The 22,811-nt window shown below is 43.2% G+C and overlaps 3 protein-coding genes across 4 annotated transcripts; 1 reads left to right on the top strand and 2 right to left on the bottom strand.

The window, feature by feature from the left end:
- Window positions 1-651: 651 nt before the first annotated feature.
- On the bottom strand, window positions 652-2,194 carry LOC129778259 (arrestin domain-containing protein 2-like). 2 transcript variants are annotated; one of them, XM_055785053.1, is made up of 3 exons: window positions 1,933-2,194; window positions 1,555-1,686; window positions 652-1,490 (listed from the first exon to the last, which is right to left on the bottom strand). In XM_055785053.1, exons 1-3 carry the CDS (start codon window positions 2,045-2,047, stop codon window positions 778-780), a joined length of 960 nt encoding a protein of 319 aa, XP_055641028.1. In that variant the 5' UTR covers window positions 2,048-2,194; the 3' UTR covers window positions 652-777. The 2 variants fall into 2 exon arrangements, with proteins under 2 accessions (XP_055641028.1, XP_055641029.1); XM_055785054.1 differs by lacking the exon at window positions 1,933-2,194 and adding an exon at window positions 1,759-1,915.
- Window positions 2,195-10,867: 8,673 nt separating this feature from the next.
- LOC129774571 (uncharacterized) lies at window positions 10,868-14,440 on the top strand. Its single transcript, XM_055778332.1, has one exon. The coding sequence runs from the start codon at window positions 10,868-10,870 to the stop codon at window positions 14,438-14,440; it is 3,573 nt and encodes a 1,190-aa protein (XP_055634307.1).
- Window positions 14,441-14,958: 518 nt separating this feature from the next.
- Window positions 14,959-16,829, bottom strand: LOC129777958 (arrestin domain-containing protein 17-like). The gene is made up of 3 exons (XM_055784571.1): window positions 16,114-16,829; window positions 15,924-16,058; window positions 14,959-15,872 (listed from the first exon to the last, which is right to left on the bottom strand). The coding sequence occupies exons 1-3, from the start codon at window positions 16,226-16,228 to the stop codon at window positions 15,148-15,150; spliced, it is 975 nt and encodes a 324-aa protein (XP_055640546.1). The 5' UTR covers window positions 16,229-16,829; the 3' UTR covers window positions 14,959-15,147.
- Window positions 16,830-22,811: the final 5,982 nt, after the last annotated feature.

The following is a 22,811-nucleotide window of genomic DNA, read 5'->3' as shown; positions in this document are numbered from 1 at the left end:
TAGTCGAACTGGTCCGAAATAAAAAAACTGAATTTTTGAAGGTACGAAATCAACTTCACACAGAATTAGAATAAAACTGTCAGTCTCGACCACTGAGTTCATGCGTTCGATGGGTCCAATAAGATTCGCCTCCCTGACGTCGGTTGTGAATGCTCATGAAGCGAAAATATTTAAAAAAAATATTAAGAAAGTCAATTGTTAAAACATTTATCCAAATACCCAACCATTTGCTCCATTTCGCCGTGAGATAATATTTTGCTCCATGCAGCGAGTTGTCTTTCCTATTGTCTATTACAGAATGTGCCTCATTAGAAGGAATATTTGCTTTAAAAGCGTTCGCCGTGGTCTACTTCCCGAACACTCCAAGGTCCAATAATAAAGTGTGCCTTTAGTACGCCTCCCTCAAGGTCTCGCCATTTTGTGGCATTACACTGTCATTACACGTCAAAAACATTGTGCGTTTTTGTATTTGGATTGTTAAGCTCAAGGATAAATGTTTGTTTGAACGCCATACCTAAAATCGATCAAGTCTCATTGTCAGTTTTGCTTGTAGGTAAAAAGAAAGTCTCCGTTGAACAATGTTATCCTGTTGATGGCAAACGAAATTGATTGAAGTTCAAACAAGTGTTCTTTTAAAGAGCGATTTTGGTAGCTTTATATTTTAACCTGATAACAAGCAAACTTTTTGACACATTGCAAAACTTTAGTATAATGGTATAATCTTTATGTAAAATGTTAACATTGATCTAAAAAATGGTAAAATCAACATTCGCGTGCTTATGTTTCCAATTCCATAATGGTCGATTCCCGTCGGTCGCTGTTGAGTGGGATTGTTCCAATGAAGACAGGAATGTTCAATTTCAACATCTGATGCACTGCTCCCACTTCCAACTCGGCTTCCAGCTCGTACTCGATTTTAATTTTTTTACAGCAACTATCACCTCCACTCGTGGCTGGCAGTTGCGGTATCAGTAAACTCTCCTCGTATTTCACCTCATCCGGATCATCGATCTGATCCAGCTCAGCATGAACCACATCTTCTCGGTCGATTTTAGTTTTCCCTCGAGGAGTGTCGCTAGTGTAGGACACAACCATCACTAGCTTGAGATGAATAACTTGAATCTTTGAACCACTACCGTTATTGATTTCCAGCACCACAGGAATCCGTTGCCCTGGGACATATCCGGTGGCTGAGGTTTGTAGTGTAATCAGAAGTGGCCCCGTTCGGCAAGGCCAACAGCGGAACGATTTACTTATCTCTGCCCGGGCAGGTCCCCGAATCGACGGTGGCTCGGCATTAAGATCCACTCTTCGCAACACAATGAACTCAATTGTGAATATTTTGTCCGCCTTCCAGGAACGCTGTAGGATAACAGTTATTATATACTGGATTCGTCCATGCTTTCCTTCAAAAGTGGCTGGTAACGATTGTGGTAAAAAACAATCGAAGCTGTATGTGTGCTTCCCTGCTGGCACATCCACAGTGTCGCCTGGAAATTATTTGCATTAATTGATTATTAAAATGCTCTGCTATTATCAGACATTTGAATCTACCATCTGCTCTCAACAGGTCAATCTCGGAATGTAAACAGGCCTCGCTACCCTTAAACGTTGTGCTGTATCGATTAGGACCTCTGTACTGTAGCCACTTAACGTGAGCAACACCTGCGATTATCAATTTAATTCCTGAGAAAAGAAATAAAAAAGGACGAATGGTGCTATCAAAGCTACGCGTCAACTCATCTCTAGTGTATATACGTTTGCAGAGATGTGCTCTATTTTTATCACGCCAGACAGTCGCGCCCATTTTTCTCATCCCATTCATCTCCTCTCAAAACTTTCTCTCATCTCAACCAGATGGCAAACAGGAAGGATTACAACAACAGAAAAATTATTGAGTGAAAAATTTCACTAGAGCAAACGTATGTTTACCGTTCACTTTCTTTGCCTCCGTAAATGTTAGCTCCACACTGCCGTCCAGCTTCTCGCCACAATAGTACACCTTATTGGCATCGTTTTGCAGTCGAAACTTACAGGTGGTTGGCATGATCGGGACCTCAACTATCAATAAAATCCTTAAATTATCACTTTAGGCAAAGCACAAAGCCCCTGACTCTGTGGTAGATATGAAACCGTTTTTCTAGTCGTCTGCGGTTTCGCAGCCACGAGCTCGTAGTAAACACTGATAAAGGAAACGAACTGACCGTGTTGCATACCCTTCGGGCGCGCAACAGTGAGGGTGGTTTTTTCGCTCCTCGTGAAGTTTTCTGTGCGTGTTTATGCCACCACCACTATGCTCAGGGGCTGCAAAATCTAGAGCTTACTTTAGTTCGCTAGACTGGGGTGTACGTATCGAGCGTTGCGCATGTGCGTTGCGTGCTGCATAACTGCAAGGCGTGTGTTGGGGTCCGGCGGGGATGGTAGTAATTCATTCAATTGCTCTGTTTACTCATTCAATTTTGGGGCGCCAAACAAACACAAGGTTTGAATCGCTAATTTGTTTTTTTGCTTTAAATTTATGGGTGGAAGTACTCAAGTCATTACGTTTTTTTAAGACTGTATAAAAGGTAAGAATCTTTGGGCGTGTTTTACTTCGTTATTAAAGAGATGATTGGAGTACGATCTATTTTACCTAAACTATCTGAGATCAGGAGTTTGGAATTAGGTAGCCGGATTGGAGACAATAGCCAAGAACATATTGATGAACAATATTTGAACAAATGACGCACGAAAATGCTAAAAATAAGCGCTGGACTCAACAATGCGTTTTTATTCACCGTATTCTCCAGAAATCGCCCTTTTACCGATATTGCTGATTGGCCCTTTATTAGATCTTCTTATTAGGGTCACACTTTCCTTGATCATATTGAAAAGAATTTTTGAAAGGAAATTGATGGAATATGCATCTAAATATAAATTCAGGGTAACTTCGATATAACGTACGTTTTTCTTTCAAAATTGTACGTTGTATCGAATTGTACGTTATATCGAAGCATAATAAAGAACTCAGAAACGTAGCTTATATTACTTTATTGTGTTGCTGTTTGAGTAAGGTTTCCCTTCGTACTTCGTACTTCGTACTGTTGATTAAAGATTGATCCATTTAGAAATCGGAATCACAAAACAGTTGTATTTCTAATCGTATTTTTAATCTTCTAATCTACCCTTTAAAACTATTTTTTACTATAAAATTTCAGTACTTCTACCAATACTTGACATTATAGTATCAGATTATTTTCAGACACAGATTTCTCGAACATGTTTCTCCGTTACATGGAATGAATGTTTGATACACAAAATATGATAGAATTCCTTTCTCGAGTTTTTATATAGATAGAAGACGATATAGGAGCGCGTTTCATCACATTAAAATCCATTTCCACTTTCGAACGAAGATCAATTTCGTTGCCGCAAACACCAAATGGACTTACAGCGCTTGTCAATATGTAATTGTAGAACACATGGGCATTGAATTTTCCGTATTTTCCTTCAGAGTTTTCCGGAAAATTTTCAATTGTCATGTTTGGTTGGAATATGTGTATTATTTTTACGGAACCCCCTCTCGACTCCAGAGAAGGGAGGGGTGTCATACCATCGTAGAAACATTTCTCGTACCCAATAATCCTCACATCCCAAATTTGACCCCATTTGCTTTATTAGCTCTCGAGTTATGCAGAAATTTGGCTTTTATTTGTTTGGCAGCTTCCCCTTAAAGAGAAGCGTGGAGTGTCTAACCACCATAGATACATTTATTGCACCCTAAAACCTCCGTATGCCTAAATTGGTTTTATTTGCTTGATTAATTCTCTAGTAATGCAGACATTTTTGTTTCATTTGTATGGCAGCTTCCCCTTAGAGAGGGGCGTGGGGTGTCTAACTACCATAGAAACATTTATTGCACCCTAAAACTTACACATGCCAAATTTGGTGTCGTTTGCTAGATTAATTCTCGGATAATGCAGAAATTTGTATTTCATTTGTATGGTAGCGCCCGATATAGAGAGGGGAGGAGTATCTAACCACCATAGAAACATTTATTGCTCTCTAAAACCTCCATATGCTAAATGTGGCTCCATTTGCTTGATTAGTTTTCGAGTTATGCAGAAATTTGTGTTTCATTTGTATCGCAGCCCTCCCTAAGAGAGGAGGGCGGTGTATCTAACCATCATAGAATCATTTATTGCATACTAAAATCTCCACATGCCAAATTTCGTTTCATTTGCTTAATTAATTCTCGAGTAATGCAGAAATTTGTGTTTCATTGGTATGGCAGTTCCCCATTAGAGAGGGGGTGGAGTGTCTAACCACCGTAAAAACATTTATTACACCCTAAAACCTCCACATGCCTACTTGGTTTCATTTTCTTGATTCATTCTCAAGTTATGCAGAAATTTGTGTTTCATTTGTATGGCAGTCCCCCTTAGAGAGGGAGGAGGGGTATTGAACTATCATAAGAACCTTCCCCGACCCCAAAAACTCTTACATACCCATTTTCATGTCGATCGGTTCAGAAGTTTCCGAGTCCATAAGAATCATACAGACAAACAGACAGATAGACAGACAGACAGAAATCCATTTTTATATATATAGATGACATAGGCAGTGTTATTAATGTTAGTTCGTCTTCAAATTAAAATCGGTAGATCATGTAAAACTTCTTTACAAAAAACTTGACCTTTAATTTTCTCTAATTGAATATTTTTTTTTTAATATCTTTTTTGACCTCTAATTTTCTCTAATTTAAATATTTTTTCCGCAAGTTGGGCCCCGTGGGAAACTCAGCCGAATCACGTTGGGTGACGAGAGTGACGAACTCTGAATTTTCGGAGGACATGTCTGTTTTGTGATGGATTTGAATTTGGGATGCGGATAAACATAATTTTTACGCAGATAGAAGGATCACTTCCACAGTATATGATTCGAAAATATGCAAAATAATGAGTTATGGCCATTTTCCGTGACGGGGCGTTGATGGAGTATTTTGAATGTGGAAAATTCTGTGAATCATTGGGAACATGCCAAACATGCAAGTTCGTTCTCTTTGATTTTTCATTAAAGAGCATTCTATGGGTATGGCATGTGAATGGCCACTTCCACACTCGCCACTCTCAGAAGCTCCGAGATACCCTCACATTTGAAAACAACACGAATACATGATATAACGAGGGGATTTTCATGATTTTGAAAATAATTGAGACTGCATTCTAAATGAAAATTCAACACAAGATGAACAAGTTTGACATATCGTGCGGAAATACGGAATATCTCCGATATTCTCCAATATGATCTAGGTACATTCTGTCAAATATCCGGGAACTTGTATTTTTAAATAAAATGCTTTATATCTAAATTTATATTATCGCCTTCAAAATATGCCCCTTGTGATGAAATACACTTTTTCCAACGAACAATCCAGTCATCAGAACAGTTTTTATAGCTGTATTCAGGAATTGCCTACAGTTCGAGCAGCGAATTCGTTTTTATGTCTTTAAGGAAGGCCTGGTAGGTCGAAAAATCGTTTTTTTGTTTTTTTTTGTTCCCTCAGGAATGTTATCCTATTTTTTCGATTTTTCGATATTTGTTTTCGTTGGAAAGATACAGCCAAAAGTATGAAGTCACCTTTTCCCCCTGTTGGGTGTGAACCATTGCGTTCATTATTTTGAACTATTGTGGTATACCTCATTTTTCTATACTACACTTCAAGCTTATCTACAGCTTATTGACGAAGGAGTAGACTGGAAGCTATGGCGAGATAGAAAAAGAAAATGTAGTCACCTTAAGGAATATAGTATTGCTGAACGAATTTTGAAATGCGTTTTCTTGAAACCATGTCTTTTCCACTGGTGGTGTCAATATCTCAGATTCTACTCGACCGATTTGGCTGAATTTGTTTTCAGCATGTAAAAATGAATTATCTAAAGCGTTACCTAGCCGTTTTTTAATATCTCATTTTTTCAATTTTTTTATGAGCTTCTAAACAGCGAATTTTCATAAAAAATCATAAAAAATAACTCATTTTTTCTCTAATTTTCTAAAACCCCTATGTGACGCTTTAGGTATTGTCTAAAAGTTTCAAATATTCATTGGAATTCGTTTTGCGACAGCCCGTTACTTCCGGACCGATACCACCAACAAGGTACCGATTTTCAGACAGCATCTACGTATCCAGTGTATCCGTGGCCGAGTGCACCCAAACTAGCGTTGGCTGAAAACATTTCATCTTTGGCAGTAATAATGCCATTTCGTGTGCTGGAGGGTCAAATGCGCAAATGATGAGCTGTTTTAAAAGCTTAAAATGGTTTGTATGTATGCGAGCAGACATCTCTTTCTGTTTTATTTTCTCGTTTCATTTGGGATTGTGCCAAAAAATCCATACGACGTCAATGGGGATCGAACCGAGGCCGGCTGGAATGCAAAACTATTTCGCACGACCACCCTATCCATATAGCGGCCAGCGCTGTTATATAGAATATATCTTTCTCTGTCTGGGCCGTTTATTTGGCAACCAATACGAAAAGCTTTCATATGCTTTCATTTAAGGTTTCATATGAAGTCTCCTGTTTCGCTCGCTCATATTGGCTCTAGCATATATATTATACAAATGATATACATGTATTGGGGAGTAGAAAATTTTCTGTTATTTTTCAGCTCATTTAATGTAATAAATCGGGATGCCATAACATGTGCTAAAAATTAACTTTGGGTGTGGTTCCTTCGACTTGCCCTGTGGTCCCGCGTATTCAAGAGCTTGCCCATCGGAATACATTCAAGGCATGTTATTTGGCTTGCGAAATCTCAACTAAGTAATAATAAATGACGCTAGTTAATGCAAACGTTGAGATGGCAAAAGTTCCACAGGGAACATTAACGCCATTCAAGAAGAAGAAGATGTACGCATCCAGCTGATTATTACCATTATTCGTGCACTCAAAAAATGAAAAATACATTTTCAAATATATTAGGTGTACCAGTAAGTTTCTTCGATTTTACAACATATGGCTTAACTTGATTATTATTCCAGTGAATCCAATTTCCAGACATTCGTTGGAAAGCTACTGTCATTGCGCGTATATATCATCCAGTATATGTCAAAAAATTGAAGCGTAAACAACATAGTTTTTTGTCACTTCGAATATGTCGAATTTCGTACCAACGAGAGTGTTTTTGCGGGGAGTGTTACTTCAATATGAAGAAGAAAGATGCGGAAAGTCGTCGCATTTTGGTGGAAGTTTATGGTGACTTTGCTCCAACTGAGCGAACGTATAAGACGTAAATAGTTTGCACGGTTTAAAATTGGTAATTTTGACTTGGAAGACGAAAAACGTTCCGGACCGCCAAAAAAGTTTGAAGATGAAGAATTTGAGGCTTTACTCGATCAAGATCCGTCACAAACGCAACAAGAACTTGCAGATACACTTGGAGTAGCTCAGCAAACTTTATTCGATCGTTTAAAAGCAATGAGAATGATCCGAAAGATAGGATATTGGGTGCCGTATGAATTGAAGCCACGAGACTTCGAACGCCGATTTTCCAGGTGCGAACAACTGCTCCAACGGCATAAAAGAAAGGTTTTTTTGCATCAAATTGTTACTGGCGATGAAAAGTGGGACCTCTACCGACGGCAATTGATGCGTTTGAGCTGTGCACTGAAGGAAAAACGGCTACAATGCGAACAAAGACACGATATAGTTATTTTGCAGCACGACAATGCTCGACCGCATGTCACGAAACCGGTCAAAACATACTTGGAAACGCTAAATGGAAAGTTCTATCCCACCCGCCGTATTCTCCAGACATTGCTCCGTCCGATTACTACCTTTATCGATCGATGCAACATGGCCTGGTTGATCAGCACTTCTCCAATTTTGATGATGTCAAAAATTGGATCGATTCGGGGTTAGCCGACAAACCGGCCGATTATTTCCGCAAAGGGATCCGTGAATTGCCAGAAAGATGGTTTGTGACTAGCGATGGGCAATACTTTGAAAATTAAATGTGTAACGATTTTTGCAGAATAAAGCATTAATTTTTGAAAAAAAATAATTAAAAATCCTACCGGTACTCCTATTAGATAATTTTCATCATTGTAATAGTTTGTCAGGAAATACTCGAATCGATTGCTGCAAAAATCTTGTAAATCCATTTTCGTGATGCGACCGATTTTCCGTTTTTCAATTTGCACCAATAATATAGTTCGCGATGAATAAAACCTGAAAAGAAACAAAAAAGAAAATTAAGAATTGAAGAAATAAATTTATACTTACCTTTAAAAGTCATACTTACCACATACACACCCTACTATAATTTACCATAATGTTATACTTACCTTGTATTGAAATACCCTTGAAGTTATTGTAAAAAGCTGTTGTAAAACCATGAACCAGAAACCATTGCTCAGATTGGAATAAACGCTCGTACGACACACATCGTAAGTTTATTTAGTTCGACAAAAACCAGTGAGCGAGTGAAAATTGCTCGAACAAAGTTTGAAAGAATAGAGTGAACTACGCAACATAAGTTTTGGTGCCGAAACCCGGGACCTGTGTTGCAAAAAATATCGTCGACGGTTCCAGTTAACCGGTTTCAACGGTTCAAGAGTTCACCTCTATTCATCGGAGATAACCTCCAAACTCCAAAATCTCCACGTGATCGGAGAAACGTTCTTCCGGATTCATCATCATCCCCAGCGGAAATCGAAGAATGCAAGCATAAGAGAGAATCTTCCTGCAGCCGTAGCAGAACTACAAGCAACATTTTTCGTGAGTAACCAGCATTCTACAACACCGACATCGGACAGGTTAAGCTCAACCTGTGTATCATCACCACGTGTTCAACTTCATCTCGAGGATATCATCTTATTCCACGCGCAAATCAGAGTATCCTGAGCGGTGAAAGGAACCAGCAAGAGTCCAGTAGCCCAAGGAATATATTCTCAGCAGACAGCAATCCGCAACGCAAGCATCGGCAGTGAGGTTAAGTAGGCCCTTTGTCTTAAGCTGAAACAACAGGTAACCCTTTCACATTCATTGTACTCTATTGTTCAAAATGGCTCCACATAAGAAGGCAAGCAAAGTGACCAAACTGAAAGCGTTGTACTGTCGGCGGACAAACGTATTGGGATCAGCCAATTTAATCAAATTGTTTAATGATGAGTATGATCCGACGCATAGTGATCAAGTTATGATTCGAGTACAACGTCTTGATGACTTGTGGCATGATTTCGAAGTCATACAAGATGAAATTGAATTGTTGGAGGATGCAGACGAGCAGTTAAGTGAAGAGAGGAGAGATTTTCAGGATATGTATTATAAATTAAAAGCATCGCTACAAGCTAAAATTCCTTCACGTAGTACTCCGTCATCTGTTCTGGATCGACCAGCATCATCCACATCTGGTATGATTGTATCAAATATACGACTTCCGGAAATAAAATTAAAAGAATTTTCTGGAAATATTGATGAATGGGTATCTTTTCGAGATCTCTTTCTATCGCTCATAAACTCTAACCCACAACTTACGGCAGTGCAGAAGATGCATTATTTGCGAGTAACGCTCACTGGTGAAGCAGCTCGAATTATCGACTCGCTTGAAATTTCTGGTATCAACTACCATGTCGCATGGAATCTATTGAGAGATCGCTATGAAAACACAAATTTACAAATAAAAAGACATATATCCAGCTTGTTAAAGCTAACATCGCTTCGTAAAGAGTCCGCATCTGGACTTGCTGAACTGGCTGATGATTTCGATCGCCACGTTCAGTTACTAGACAAACTCGAGAGAACCGATGAACATTGGAAGTCGTTCCTCGTCGAAAAATTAAGCAGTTGTCTAGATGCCATTTCGCTTCGTGAATGGGAAACGCATGTATCCGAAACAAATCGACCATCTTATAAACAACTATTGGAATTTATTCACAAACGATCTCGAATAATACAAACAGTCAAGCTCTCCCATACTGCAAATAGCCAATCAGAAATGAAAAGCATAAAGCCACGCCTCACTGCTTCCCATGTTGCTTCATCGAATATATCGAAATGTCCGAACTGTAAACAAGCACATTTCCTATTTCAATGCGAACAGTTCAAGATTCTTGTACCACAACAGAGATTTGAGTTCGTGAAGAAACATGGGCTTTGTATCAATTGTCTGAAAAGAAACCATCTTGCGAAGGATTGCTCCAGCGGTTCGTGCAAAAGTTGCTATAAAAAACACCATTCATTGCTTCATTGCTTCATTTACCTGCTGTGCCGATGTCAGCTACAGTTACATCAACTGGAATCAACAAATCTACAACGTCGAGATACAACGGCCAACACGCTGAAGCAACCCGTTCGCAAGTCGGTCGCCTGTCGCAATCCGGTTCAAATTCGGTTATATCCCCTTCGGTGTCGCAAACAACCGTACCATGTACGGATGCACAATCCGATTCGTTCTCGTCTCGTACGCAAACAATTTCGTTCGATAATGCTCCTCCGTCGTCGGGTGAAGGTTTCGAAAATCTCACTCCCACCGCTTCTTGCCAAAGTGTAGAAGTAACAACAAGTGTTTGACCTAATACCGTGTTACTGTCAACAGCTGTTGTTCGTGTGAAGGACACTGAAGGGCACTATCATTTCGCCAGAGCCCTTCTAGATAGCGGTTCTCAGCCCAGCTTCATCAGCGAGGCTCTCTGTCAAAAACTAAGATTGAAACGTGTGAAGAGGAATTCACCAGTCAGCGGCATCGGTCAATCTACAGTGAACGTGCATTACGAAGTCACCGTTGCTCTCGCCTCTCGTTTTGGAAACTTTGACTGCACACTGGATTGTCTAGTTCTTCCACGGTTGACAGTGTCATTGCCCAGTTGTCACATAGATATAACCAAATGGCAAATACCACGCAATTTACCCCTCGCCTGCGGGACATCAGCCAGGGAGTTGATATTCTTATTGGCGCCGAACTATTTTTTTCCTTACTTGAATGTCAGCAGATTACACTCGCTTTTGGCAGTCCAATTCTACAGAAAACAGTTCTTGGTTATATTGTTTGCGGAAAGGTTCCAGAGCCGATCCAAGATTCGTCACCAACTCAAACCAGCCACTTTTGTATCGACCAAGACCTCAACTGTCAACTAGAGAGGTTCTGGACGATCGTGGATTTTGATCGGGGTAAAGCTTACACTTCCGAAGAACAATTTTGTGAGGATTACTTCCAACAAACTGTATCCAGAGACACCGATGGACGGTATATAGTACGTCTTCCGTTACGGGAAAATTTACTGCCACTCTTAGGCAACTCTTTTCGATCTGCACAACGTCGTTTTCTTGCCATGGAACGGAAGTTTGCTGCCAATACGGATCTTTCTGAAGAATACCAAAAGTTTATGGATGATTATGCGAGACTTGGTCACATGGAGTTGAGTACGTCCGCGCCACATGGCCCACAGTTTTACCTACCCCATCACGCAATCCACCGCCCAGATAGCACCACAACAAAAACTAGAGTCGTTTTCGATGGTTCTTGCCGAGATTCTAATCGCCTATCGCTAAATGACATTTTGTATACTGGTCCCACAGTGCAACCTGCTTTGTATTCAACTGTTGTCAACTTTCGCAAGCCACGGTTAGTGGTCACAGCAGACGTCGAAAAAATGTTTCGTCAGATTTGGATTCATGCGGACGATCGCAAGTATCAACAAATACTCTGGCGTCGTAGTGCATCGGAGCCTTTGGTCTCGTATGATTTAAAAACCGTAACTTACGGGCTTTCAAGTTCACCGTATCACGCTACCCGTGTACTGAATCAACTAGTCGTCGATGAGGGTAATCGTTTTCCCCTAGCAGTTCCGATAATTCAATCCGGGACTTACGTCGATGATGTACTATCCGGTAATGATGACTTACAGACTCTTCAGGGAGCATGTAAACAGCTGATCGAAATGCTAAAATGCGCCGGTTTTGTGCTTCGAAAATGGGCCTCCAATAATTCAGAAGCACTCGTTAATGTTCCTCGAGACTTGTGGGAAACGTCAGTCGAACTAGAGATCGATCGATCATCTGTAGTTAAAACTCTTGGATTACTATGGTTTCCACAAAAAGACGTGTTTAAAATAAAATTACCAGTTTTGACGGAGTTGGAAACTGTTACAAAACGAGTAGTAGTCTCCGAGATGTCTCGTTTATTCGACCCACTACGCATTCTTGGACCCGTAGTGGTCAATGCTAAAATGTTTGTCCAAACTCTGTGGGCAGAAATTATACCCTGGGATCAAAAGCTTTCAGAAATCCACAGCGGTTGGTGGAAGAAATATCGCGATGATTTACGTCAGCTTCAGTCGGTGGAAATACCAAGACGAATATTGTCCAACATTCATCGAGAATACAGTTTACACTGCTTCTGCGACGCATCCGTCAAAGGTTACGGATGTTGCATTCATGTCGTTTCACCGGACGAAACCAAACGACAGTTTTCACATTTGTTAACGGCAAAATCACGCGTCGCTCCTCTACGTGGCCAAACTATACCGCGCTTAGAGCTCTGTGCCGCATTACTTGGTAGCCAGCTAGTTGATACCCTACGAAGGACTACATTCTTCACTGAATCGGTGACGATGTGGACAGATTCTACCATCGTGTTGCATTGGATAAAATCGCCATCACACTGCTGGAAAGTCTTTGTTTCGAACCGAATTGCTGAGATCCAGCGTTTGACGAAAAATTGCAATTGGAAACACATTCCAACCCATTTGAATCCGGCGGATCGAATTTCGCGAGGAATGCTCCCGAGTCAGATTGTGAATGACGAGTTATGGTGGCATGGGCCTAGCTTCCTCACCAAGGAGCAGGATTTCTGGCCCGATACTTTCGACTCAGTGCCAGAAGAGTGTGATTTACAAAAAGAAACTCGATCAGTAATTACACTACACGCCAATGTTGACAATTTTCGACTCTTCGATAGATTCTCGGAGCTTTCCAAAATAATAAAAACAATAGCATTCTGCTATCGTTTCTACAATAATGCTAGTCGTCGTGATAGTAAAACTGGATCGCTGGATCGCGAAAATGCACTAAAGGTACTCGAACGTTTGGCCCAGAGAGAGGAGTTTCCGCTAGAAATTCAAATATTCGAAAAGAATCAAATCCATTCGAACAACACGAAGCCAACCGGATTAAAATCACAATTGAAGAACCTCAACTTATTTATGGATCAATTTGGATTATTACGCATCAATGGAAGGCTGCTAAATATGAAAGCTCCATACGATACACGATTCCCTATTCTTCTACCGGCAAACCACAAAATTAGCTGGTTAATTATGAGATCCTTCCATGTAAGGACTCTTCACGCTGGACCATCACTCGTTCTGGCGACAGTAAGACAGCGATTCTGGCCGCTTCGTGGACGGCAGTTAGCTCGCAAGATAGTTCGCCAATGCATCACGTGCTTTAGGATAAATCCCAAAACAACGCAACAATTAATGGCACCATTACCATCGGCTCGCCTGAATCCTGCTAGAGTGTTTTCTCGATCTGGGTTGGACTACTGTGGGCCGTTTCTCGTTCGTCCGTTGAGTGGAAGAGGAGCTTCGGTCAAAAAATACGTCGCGTTATTCGTGTGCTTGGCAGTAAAGGCCGTGCACCTCGAAATTGTCGCCGACTTGTCGACCGTCGCTTGCATTAACGCGGTAAAAAGGTTCGTTTCGCGGCGGGGACGCGTGTTCGAAATATATTGCGACAATGCGACTGCGTTCGTGGGTGCTGATCGGGAACTTCAAACTCTGAGAAGGGATTATTTGAAGCAGTTTCGTTCCACTGAATGGTCCAGTTACTGTTTGAGTGAAGGAATCCAATTTCGTTTCATCCCAGCCCGTTCTCCGCATTTTGGTGGGCTTTGGGAGGCAGGGATTAAGTCCTTTAAATACCACTTTCGTCGTACCATCGGTTGCAGATCATTTAACATGGATCAGTTCCACACCGTCGTAGCTCAGATAGAAGCGATACTTAACTCACGCCCTTTGTGTCCAATGTCGGATAATCCTGAAGACATCTCTGCATTAACTCCGGGTCATTTTTTGGTTGGCGAACCCCTATTTTCCATCCCCGAACCCGATTTAGGCAATATAAATATTAATCGCCTGTCCCGCTTCCAGGAAATAAGAAGATCGGTCCAAGATCTCTGGCGTTGCTGGTCCAGAGACTACGTCAATCAACTCCAACAGCGAAGCAAATGGAAAACAACCCTCACAGACGTTCAAAATGGTCAATTGGTCCTTATGAAGCAGGACAACGTACCACCGCTCCAATGGCCATTGGCACGCATCATACAAACGATTCCTGGAAAGGATGGTCATGTTCGAGTAGTGATCGTGCAAACAACGAATGGGAAATATCGCAGAGCAATCACCGAAGTCGCAATTCTACCAATTGAATGTGACGCGAACAACGTGAATGCAAATTAGATGATGGTTGAAACAACGGTTTCAACGGTGGCCGGCATGTTCGCGATGAATAAAACCTGAAAAGAAACAAAAAAGAAAATTAAGAATTGAAGAAATAAATTTATACTTACCTTTAAAAGTCATACTTACCACATACACACCCTACTATAATTTACCATAATGTTATACTTACCTTGTATTGAAATACCCTTGAAGTTATTGTAAAAAGCTGTTGTAAAACCATGAACCAGAAACCATTGCTCAGATTGGAATAAACGCTCGTACGACACACATCGTAAGTTTATTTAGTTCGACAAAAACCAGTGAGCGAGTGAAAATTGCTCGAACAAAGTTTGAAAGAATAGAGTGAACTACGCAACAAATATGTTCCGAAAAGACGTTATCCTACGTCAAAATAATTAAAACGAAGCATGGTAAAATACAACAGAGATATTTTTTCGGAAGTGAAATAAAACTAAAATTTCTTGGCTTGTACAACATATTCAATTGATTTCAAATTGGTGCCAATAAATATTTTTATTCTGTTACTGTGTTTACAGAATGTATACATTCAAAGAACGTCGCAAGTCTCAAAGCGCGGAGAAGGCATGGAAAGTCGATTGTTTCATTGAGAAGAAAAATTGAACACATAATTTCACAGTCTGCCCAAGAGTATATTGATAATTTGTTTTCATAGTTTAGAAGAAAGATTTAAAGTCTTGAACAGATCAATGAACATTTCCCTTGGACCAAACTCGAATGGCATTGCTCTCCATCAGGTTGGAATCCCTCGCTGGAATCACGCCAATTACCACTGGAACACGAACGCGTTGGGTCGCATTCGAAAGGCAAGATTCGATTCTGAATTCAACAACCAATTCGTAGCCAATTTGTACCACGTGAGTGTGCGTAGAGGTCGGCAGAAGCCAGGGTACCTGTAGATTTTCCGCCGCCAGTATACCACCCTCGGGAAGCGTTATTTCAGGGGTAACATTCCTGCATGCCACCATTCGTTTCACCTTCTGCTTCGCCTCTGGTTTCTGCGCATTGTAAGTAATTTTCTGAACCAACATCGTGACAATTTTGGTGATTTTGTTGCGACTTTTGTTGTTGATTTGGATAACCGCTGGGATGAACTGGCCAGGGACGAAGCCGGATGTAGGAAGCTCCACGGAGGCATACAGAGCACCAGTCGGCATGCACGGCCAATAACCAATGTTTTCGATTATCTCCTCCCTCACCGGCGACAGCATCACGTGGTTTAGATCAAGCCGTCGAACCACTTGAAAGTTGAGCGACTTTACTCTGGCTGTCCGCCAGGGACGTTCGAGAGTGGCCACCAGCCAGTAACGGATGTGACCTCGCTTTGCTTCTAGCGAAGCTGGTAGCGTTTCGGGCAGTCTACAGGCGAAACCATGCTTGTAGGCTCCTGGGGCGATTTCAACTGATTTATCTAAAATAGAAGTGTAGTAATTCACACGAAAAAGTGTCAATCGTTCCATACCGTGCGATTGAAATAGGACCAGCTGAGAGTGCAAGTGTTGTTCCTTTCCTCTATAGGTAACTGTATAGTGGTGACGTGCGCCTCTTCTTTCGTACCACTTTGTCTTACCTTTTCCAGAGATGGTAAGGGCCAGTTCTGTAAAAATTTAGAATTCAAATTATTTGTACCGATTCTCAGTGTCATTACTTACTGGAAACTTTACAACATTTATCAAACTCTACAATCACATCCCCAATTAATTCCTGACCGGGATAATATATACCATCCGCACTGTTTGTGAGGACAATATCCAGCCTGGATGGCATCTTTCGCTGAAAAGCGCGTTTACTGCTAAAAAGTATTACAACGTATCACAGCATGTGGCGCCAGTCTGTCGTAGCGCTGGACGGTTCTCCGATACATCACTTGTCAGATGTGCGTTTGGTCCATTTTCTAGTTAAATGCAGCCTCATTTGTCGATTTATCCATTTCCCGAAAATGATGCTATTAGGTCGAACGTGAACGATTTTTCTTATAAATTGATAACACCATCTTCTTTAACTATCGAATGTGTATGGTGTGTACAAGTGGTGTGGACAGCGCTACAGCGAGAACTGAAGAAATTTGGGATGAAAACTGTGACATCACTTAGTTCGTACGCACCGAAGGGTGCTAGGAAACAGCTGATATTATGATGCTGATACACATGTTTGCTTTACTTTTCTTGTGCGAGTCGAAGAAAGCTCGTAACTGAGTCTAGTTGAGAGTTACCAACAGTGAAGTGCCCTTTCGTTTTTGGCAGAAAGCCAAAAACCCAGACCGTGCCAAAAAAGAATTCTTATTTCTCTTTGATTATCGATTGTTCTCCCCGAATAAAGTGTCAGTTATATGATGAAAAATCACCAAATATGAGGAGCTATGTAATGTGAATCAGGAGGAGCTATTTAAAGGGTGGAACGATCAAAATTCGACCAACTCAAATTTGACGTATGAACGTTAAATTACGTTAAGGGGGAATTCTAGTGTAGAGACACGAATTTAGAACATATTTTCAAGTTCCGTAAAAATAATACAAAGAATATTTTTACTATCCATTATATCATTATTTGTTTATCTATCTTTTAACAATAAAACAAAAATTGAACGGAGGAAAAATATTCATAACTATAATAACAGTTGAAGAGAGAGGGTTAAGAAAAAGTTGTACGTGGCGTACAAGATTCCATCCCTTCTGGTTATCTGAATCAAAAAAAATCGAATAGATTCTGAATCAGTAAAGCGGAATCAGCGGCCGTTTGAAAAACAGAATGCGGTTCAAAACGTTTTCTCTTACGTTTCCCGAGTTTTCATTTTTAGAGATTTATGCGATAAAGAGATGGCTGCAGATTGTATCCATATAAATTCGGCAAGAATTTTTGTAGAAGTCAACAAGACAAGTTACGAGGAACGCAAGAGACTCATTCATACCTGGATACGGATACGGTACCACCAACGATGGAAACAACGCGCGAGCCGCAATCACTGGAACAGATGTAAATTTCATCATAATTTTTTTTTATCATTTTGAGAATTATATCCAGCGGTATATCAAGCCATGTTGCTGAGAGCAAGGCAACTCCAGTTAGCTCTTTAAAGCTAGTACTACACGTCTTTGACCGTACACAAGATTTTGATCCACAGTGACAACATCATTTTTTTTGGCAGACTTATCTCACTTCTTAACTAGGCGAACCTAGCCAGAATTTTCACCTGCCCCCGGGCTTCTGAATGCCAAAGGGGGACTAGGCTCTGCGGAATGCACGTATCTGCATGCTCGTGCTGTTTCAGTCCTGACCGAGAAATTGTCGGACAATCGCGCAGGTGCTAAGGATGACCGACTTTTGGATGCCGGCCAATTCCTTCTCCATGTTCAACACCTTTAGCGCTTCCAGAAGTGTCTTCGGGACAGTTCCAGTTCCAGAGAGAACGACTGGAACAATTCTTGGGACCTCCCTTAGCCCCCACAGTTCCTTGAGCTCCACGGCCAATGGTCGGTACTTGCAGATTTTGCGACCGTGGGTCTCCTCCAGATTCTGGTTCAGTGGAATAGCGACATCGATGATGGTGACTTTGCGGTCGCTCTTGTCGTAAACCATTATATCTGGACGGTTGTGGTGGATCGAGAGGTCGGTCAGAACAGTGCGATCCCAGTACAGCTTGAAACGGTCATTTTCCAGGACAGGTGCAGGCAGGTACCGGTAGTTTGGTACGTTGTCTTCCAGTAGAGCACATTGGAGCGCCAGTTGTCGATGAACAATACGGGCCACGTTGTTGTGGCGCTCGGTGTAGGCTGCGTTGGCCAAAACGGGACAGCCTCCCATAATGTGCTCTATGTTTTCACCTGGTTGATGGCACATCCGGCAAATGTCATCAACGTCTTGATGCCAGACGTACCGCCTGCAGTTTCTCGTCGGCATTATCCTGTCCTGGATGGCTATCATGTCAGCTTCTACTACTGAAGAAGGTTCACCACGCGTTAGCCACAGATTAGATACGGCCTTGTCGACGTGTGGCCGGTCCAGTTGATGGGGGTGGGCACCATGCACTGCCTTCTGCTTCCAAGCTGCAATCTTCTCCTCCACTGTCTGCAGATTGCAGTTTAGTTGGTACTCCGCTTGCGCCAAGTGCAGAGCGCTGTATCCTCTGTCGGCGGCGCAGACAGCCCGGTATAGCGCGTTTTGGTTGGTGCGTTCTGCGAAGTACTCGCGCAGTTGTCGTACCTGGGCAACACACAGTGCAGATATGTCGACTATTCCAAGTCCCCCTTCTTTGCGTGGCAGTGAAACTCTCTCCAGTGCCGATTGAGGATGGTGCATTCCGGCCTCTTTGAATGCTTTCCTCATCCTCCTCTCAAGGTCCTCTAGGTCAGTTTTGCTCCATTTGACTACACCAAAACTGAAGGTCAGCAGGGGACCGCGAATGTGTTGATCGCGCGTACCTTGTTCCCCGCGTTGAGGAAAGTCCTCAGGACACAGTTCACTCGACTCAAGAACTTGTCTCGCAGCTCCGTCTTGATGTCGGAGTGGCGAATCCCGGTGAGCTGTCGGAATCCAAGATATTTATAGGATTCGCCACGAACCATATCTCTTATAAACTCGCCGTCATAGACCTCGTAACCTCCGGATTCGGTAAGCTGCCCTTTTAGCAGATGGACACAGCGGCACTTGTCGAGGCCGAACTCCATGCAGATGTCCCTGCTTATGTCTTCGACAACCCGGATAGCTACACCTAGACGCTGACGTGAATCAGCGTAGACCTTGAGATCATCCATGTAAAAGGTATGGGTCACTTCTTCGTGGGCGCCGTCGCAGATCGGCCTCATGTCCTTATTTTATAGCCATGACCGTTTCTATTGAGCGTCCTACTGAGGGGGTTCAATGCCAGACAAAACCAAAGCGGGCTGAAAGAATCGCCTTGGAATATCCCTCTCTTTATCTGCAGCGTTCTAGACTGCAACACATTTTCCCCATCACTAAGGTGCAGAGACGTGCTCCACTGCCTCATCGCTTGCTGCAGGAACCTAACGACGACGGGATCAATTTTGTAGAGCTCCAATACCCGGACGAGAAACGAGTGAGGTATGGAGTCATAAGCCTTCCTGTAATCGATATAGGCCATGCTTAGGTTCCGCTGGTTGTAAACCGCCTGGCCGACTATGGCTGCGTCGATGATGGCCTGGTCTTTGCAGCCATGCGTATTTTTTCTGCATCCTTTCTGCTCTTCTGCGATGATATGGTGTTGTTCGCAGTGGGCAGAAACTTTGGCGGTTATGATGCTTCTTAATATCTTGTACAGACCCGATAGGCACGTTATCGGTCTGTACTTTGATGGGTTCAATGTGTTGCTGTCTTTCGGGAGGAGGAATGTGACGCCACGGGTGGCGAATTCAGGGAGGTTGTGTGGGTCACGTAGCACCTTGTTGAAGCACTCAGCTATCTTTTGATGTGCGACGGTCAGCTTCTTGTGCCAGAAATTCTGAACCCCATCGGGGCCCGGTGCTGCCCAGTTCCTCAGGTACCGCGAGGCTTCGCGGACATCGTTCTCTTCGACGGTGATAGCTGGCATCTCTCCAATTTCACCACAACTCTCCTCCTCCTGTCTTAACCACATTTGCCCTTCGCGATGTTGTACTGGGGCTTCCCAAATACCAGCCCAGAAGTTCGTCACATCGCTAATATCTGGCAAACCTTCGCGGTAGTCGGGCTTCTCGTCGCTAATGTGGTCGTAGAACGCTTTTTCGTTATCTCTGAACATCCGATTTTGTTCCTGGCGCTTTGCAGAGTCAGAGTAACGTTTCAGCCGTTTAGTTAGGACGCTCAATTGCTGTACCAGTGTGTCGAGTTTTTCCGTCAGCTGGTGAGCTCCCAGCTGGCGAAGTTCAGTAGGCCGCACGATCACAGCAGCTTGGCGACATACTTTCGCCGATCTGCTACCTCTTTTGTACGCCATCAGTCTTCCAATTGCGGCGCGCTTGTTTAGGATCCGTTGCTCCAATCTCCTTCGCCATGGAGGCTCACGCCTTTCACGGAGATGTTGGAGCAGTCCGCCTCTTGGCCTAATACGGTATCCTAAACTTTTGGCGGTCGCCACAGCAGCACAGTAAACTTTCAGTTGCAGCTCCTCCATGTTCTCAGCATCAACCAAGTGCAGCGGAAGAACGTGCTCGTTCATGAGCTTTACTGCACTTGTCAGCCTGCGGGAATGCTGCAGCTTCGGGATCCTGGGGCGCGACAATGGGTCTGTGTCGCGGAACTGTGAGATCGCCTCGTCGTAGTGGAAAACCAGATCGCGTAATAGTTGTTGATCTGGCTGTGGGTCTTCCGGCTCAGGGGGTTGATGTACTGTGGCCTCCACTGGTGCTGATTCGCGTGCCCCACTCGCGAATGAAATGCTCAGCCGTACTGAACTTCGTCTCGACACATCGCTTGCTCTGTTCGTTCTGGAGCGTTCTCTCTGCACCTGCTGCTTGATCTCGTCGACTTGCGTTTGGAAGAGCATGTTATTGCGTACTATCGCTCTACGCCTCGCGTTCATCGCGTTCTGATCAAGCCTCCCGACGAACTCTGGATACGCTTCCTCGAACATTGCGAGTATTCGAGGGCGACCGCTCATGTCCGTCTCCAAAGCAATGCAGATGTAATAGGCGCGGATCACGAATTCATTCATTTCGTGTGTCCACATGATCCGGCGCCTAGTGGTACCCACAAGTGTGGACGACTGTGGTCTGGCAGTCGCAACACGTCTCGTAGGCGCAGCGTTTCTTGGGTGATGTCGATGGCTGCAGTTTCCGTGTAGCGGTAGCTCTTCGGGTTGAACCCGGCTGGTGGCCCACTCTTGCACCTCGCCCTCCAGCCGCTCGCTCTTACGCCCGTTCCAGGACCAGCTCCAGTTCGGGACCCTCCTCGGGTGATCGCATTCTAATTACTCTTCGTGATCGTAGCTCCATTTTATTGGGTGTATCTCCTTTGCCCGGGAGACAGCGGGTTGGCAAGGCCTCCATGACCCGGGAGGCCTTCCCCGGGAGAGATATAGCGCTCTGACTCGCTCGCACCCCCTCACTTAGCCACTTTCGACACCCGTTCTCGGAGCCAAGACCAGGTGTGTGTCTCCAGTTCACGCCCGATCTAAAAATGTCGTCATATAATCTTCGTGGAGGCGTGAGATAGGAACATTTGAGACCAACGGGCAGGCTCCTACCCTAGTGTTGATCCCCATTTGAGAACCAAATTTTTTTTCCTCCGCTTTCGTTTCGAAAATCGTCCGCTTTCAAGCATCAAAAGGATGACGAAGAATTATCTCAGTATTGCTGCCTAGCCGTGAAGCATAATGCTTCGAGAGCGAAATTTTGAAAGACGTAGATATTTATAGTGATGATGTCATTGAAAATGAGAAGGAATATTAGATGTAAAATGCAAACAGAAAGCTTCTAATAGGGAAAGTGGTGGACCCTAAGGAACAGACCATTTCCTGTGTCCACATAAAGGGTGTGTCACATCAAATTGCATCACGGAAAAAACGCTGTAGAAATTTAATTTTTAGGAATTATAACTTCAGCTTTCGCTTATAATCAGATAAGAGTGTATAGATCACGTTGGCCATGCTTCACTGTCAATTTTTCGTAAATTTGGAAAAATGTCGTCGAACGAAAAAGAGCGTCGTGAATTAATCCTGTGCACTCATTTCGAGAATCCGGAGTTGTCACATCGGGACATCGGTAGGATGCTGGGAATCGTCCAATCAACGGTCAGCAGAATACTAAAACGATACTTCGAGAACCTAACCATCGACCGGAAGGTGAAAAACGGCAATAATGGATGCTCCGTCAGTGAAAAAGATCACAAGCGCGTAGTTAAGCAGTTTAGACGTGATCCGAGAAGTTCGGTCCGGGATGTCGCCAATAAGCTGAATTTGTCAAGTTCATTCGTCCAGCGGACCAAGCAGCGGGAGGGCCTGCGTACATACAAGGTTCAGAAGGCTCCTACCCGCGACAAAAGGCAAAACATGGTGGGGAAGACGCGAGCCCGGAAGCTGTACACCGAAATGCTGACGAAGCCGCATTGCCTGGTAATGGACGACGAAACCTACGTCAAAGCGGACTCTCGTCAGCTGCCGGGCCTGTTGTTCTTCTCCGCAGATGACAAATTCAGCGTTCCGGAGGAGATTCGCAAGCAGAAACTATCCAAGTTTGACAAAAAGTACATGGTGTGGCAAGCGATCTGCTCTTGCGGAAAGCGGAGCGCCCCCTTCGTGATGACCGGCACGGTAAACGGGCAGGTTTACCTTAAGGAGTGCCTACAGGAGCGCTTACTACCACTATTGAAGCAGCACGAGGGCCCGACCATCTTCTGGCCGGATCTCGCTTCGTGCCAC

This window comes from Toxorhynchites rutilus, chromosome 3 (genome assembly GCF_029784135.1).
Source record: "Toxorhynchites rutilus septentrionalis strain SRP chromosome 3, ASM2978413v1, whole genome shotgun sequence".
NCBI classification, from domain to species: Eukaryota; Metazoa; Arthropoda; class Insecta; order Diptera; family Culicidae; genus Toxorhynchites; species Toxorhynchites rutilus.
This window is presented reverse-complemented; position numbering and strand designations above follow the sequence as displayed.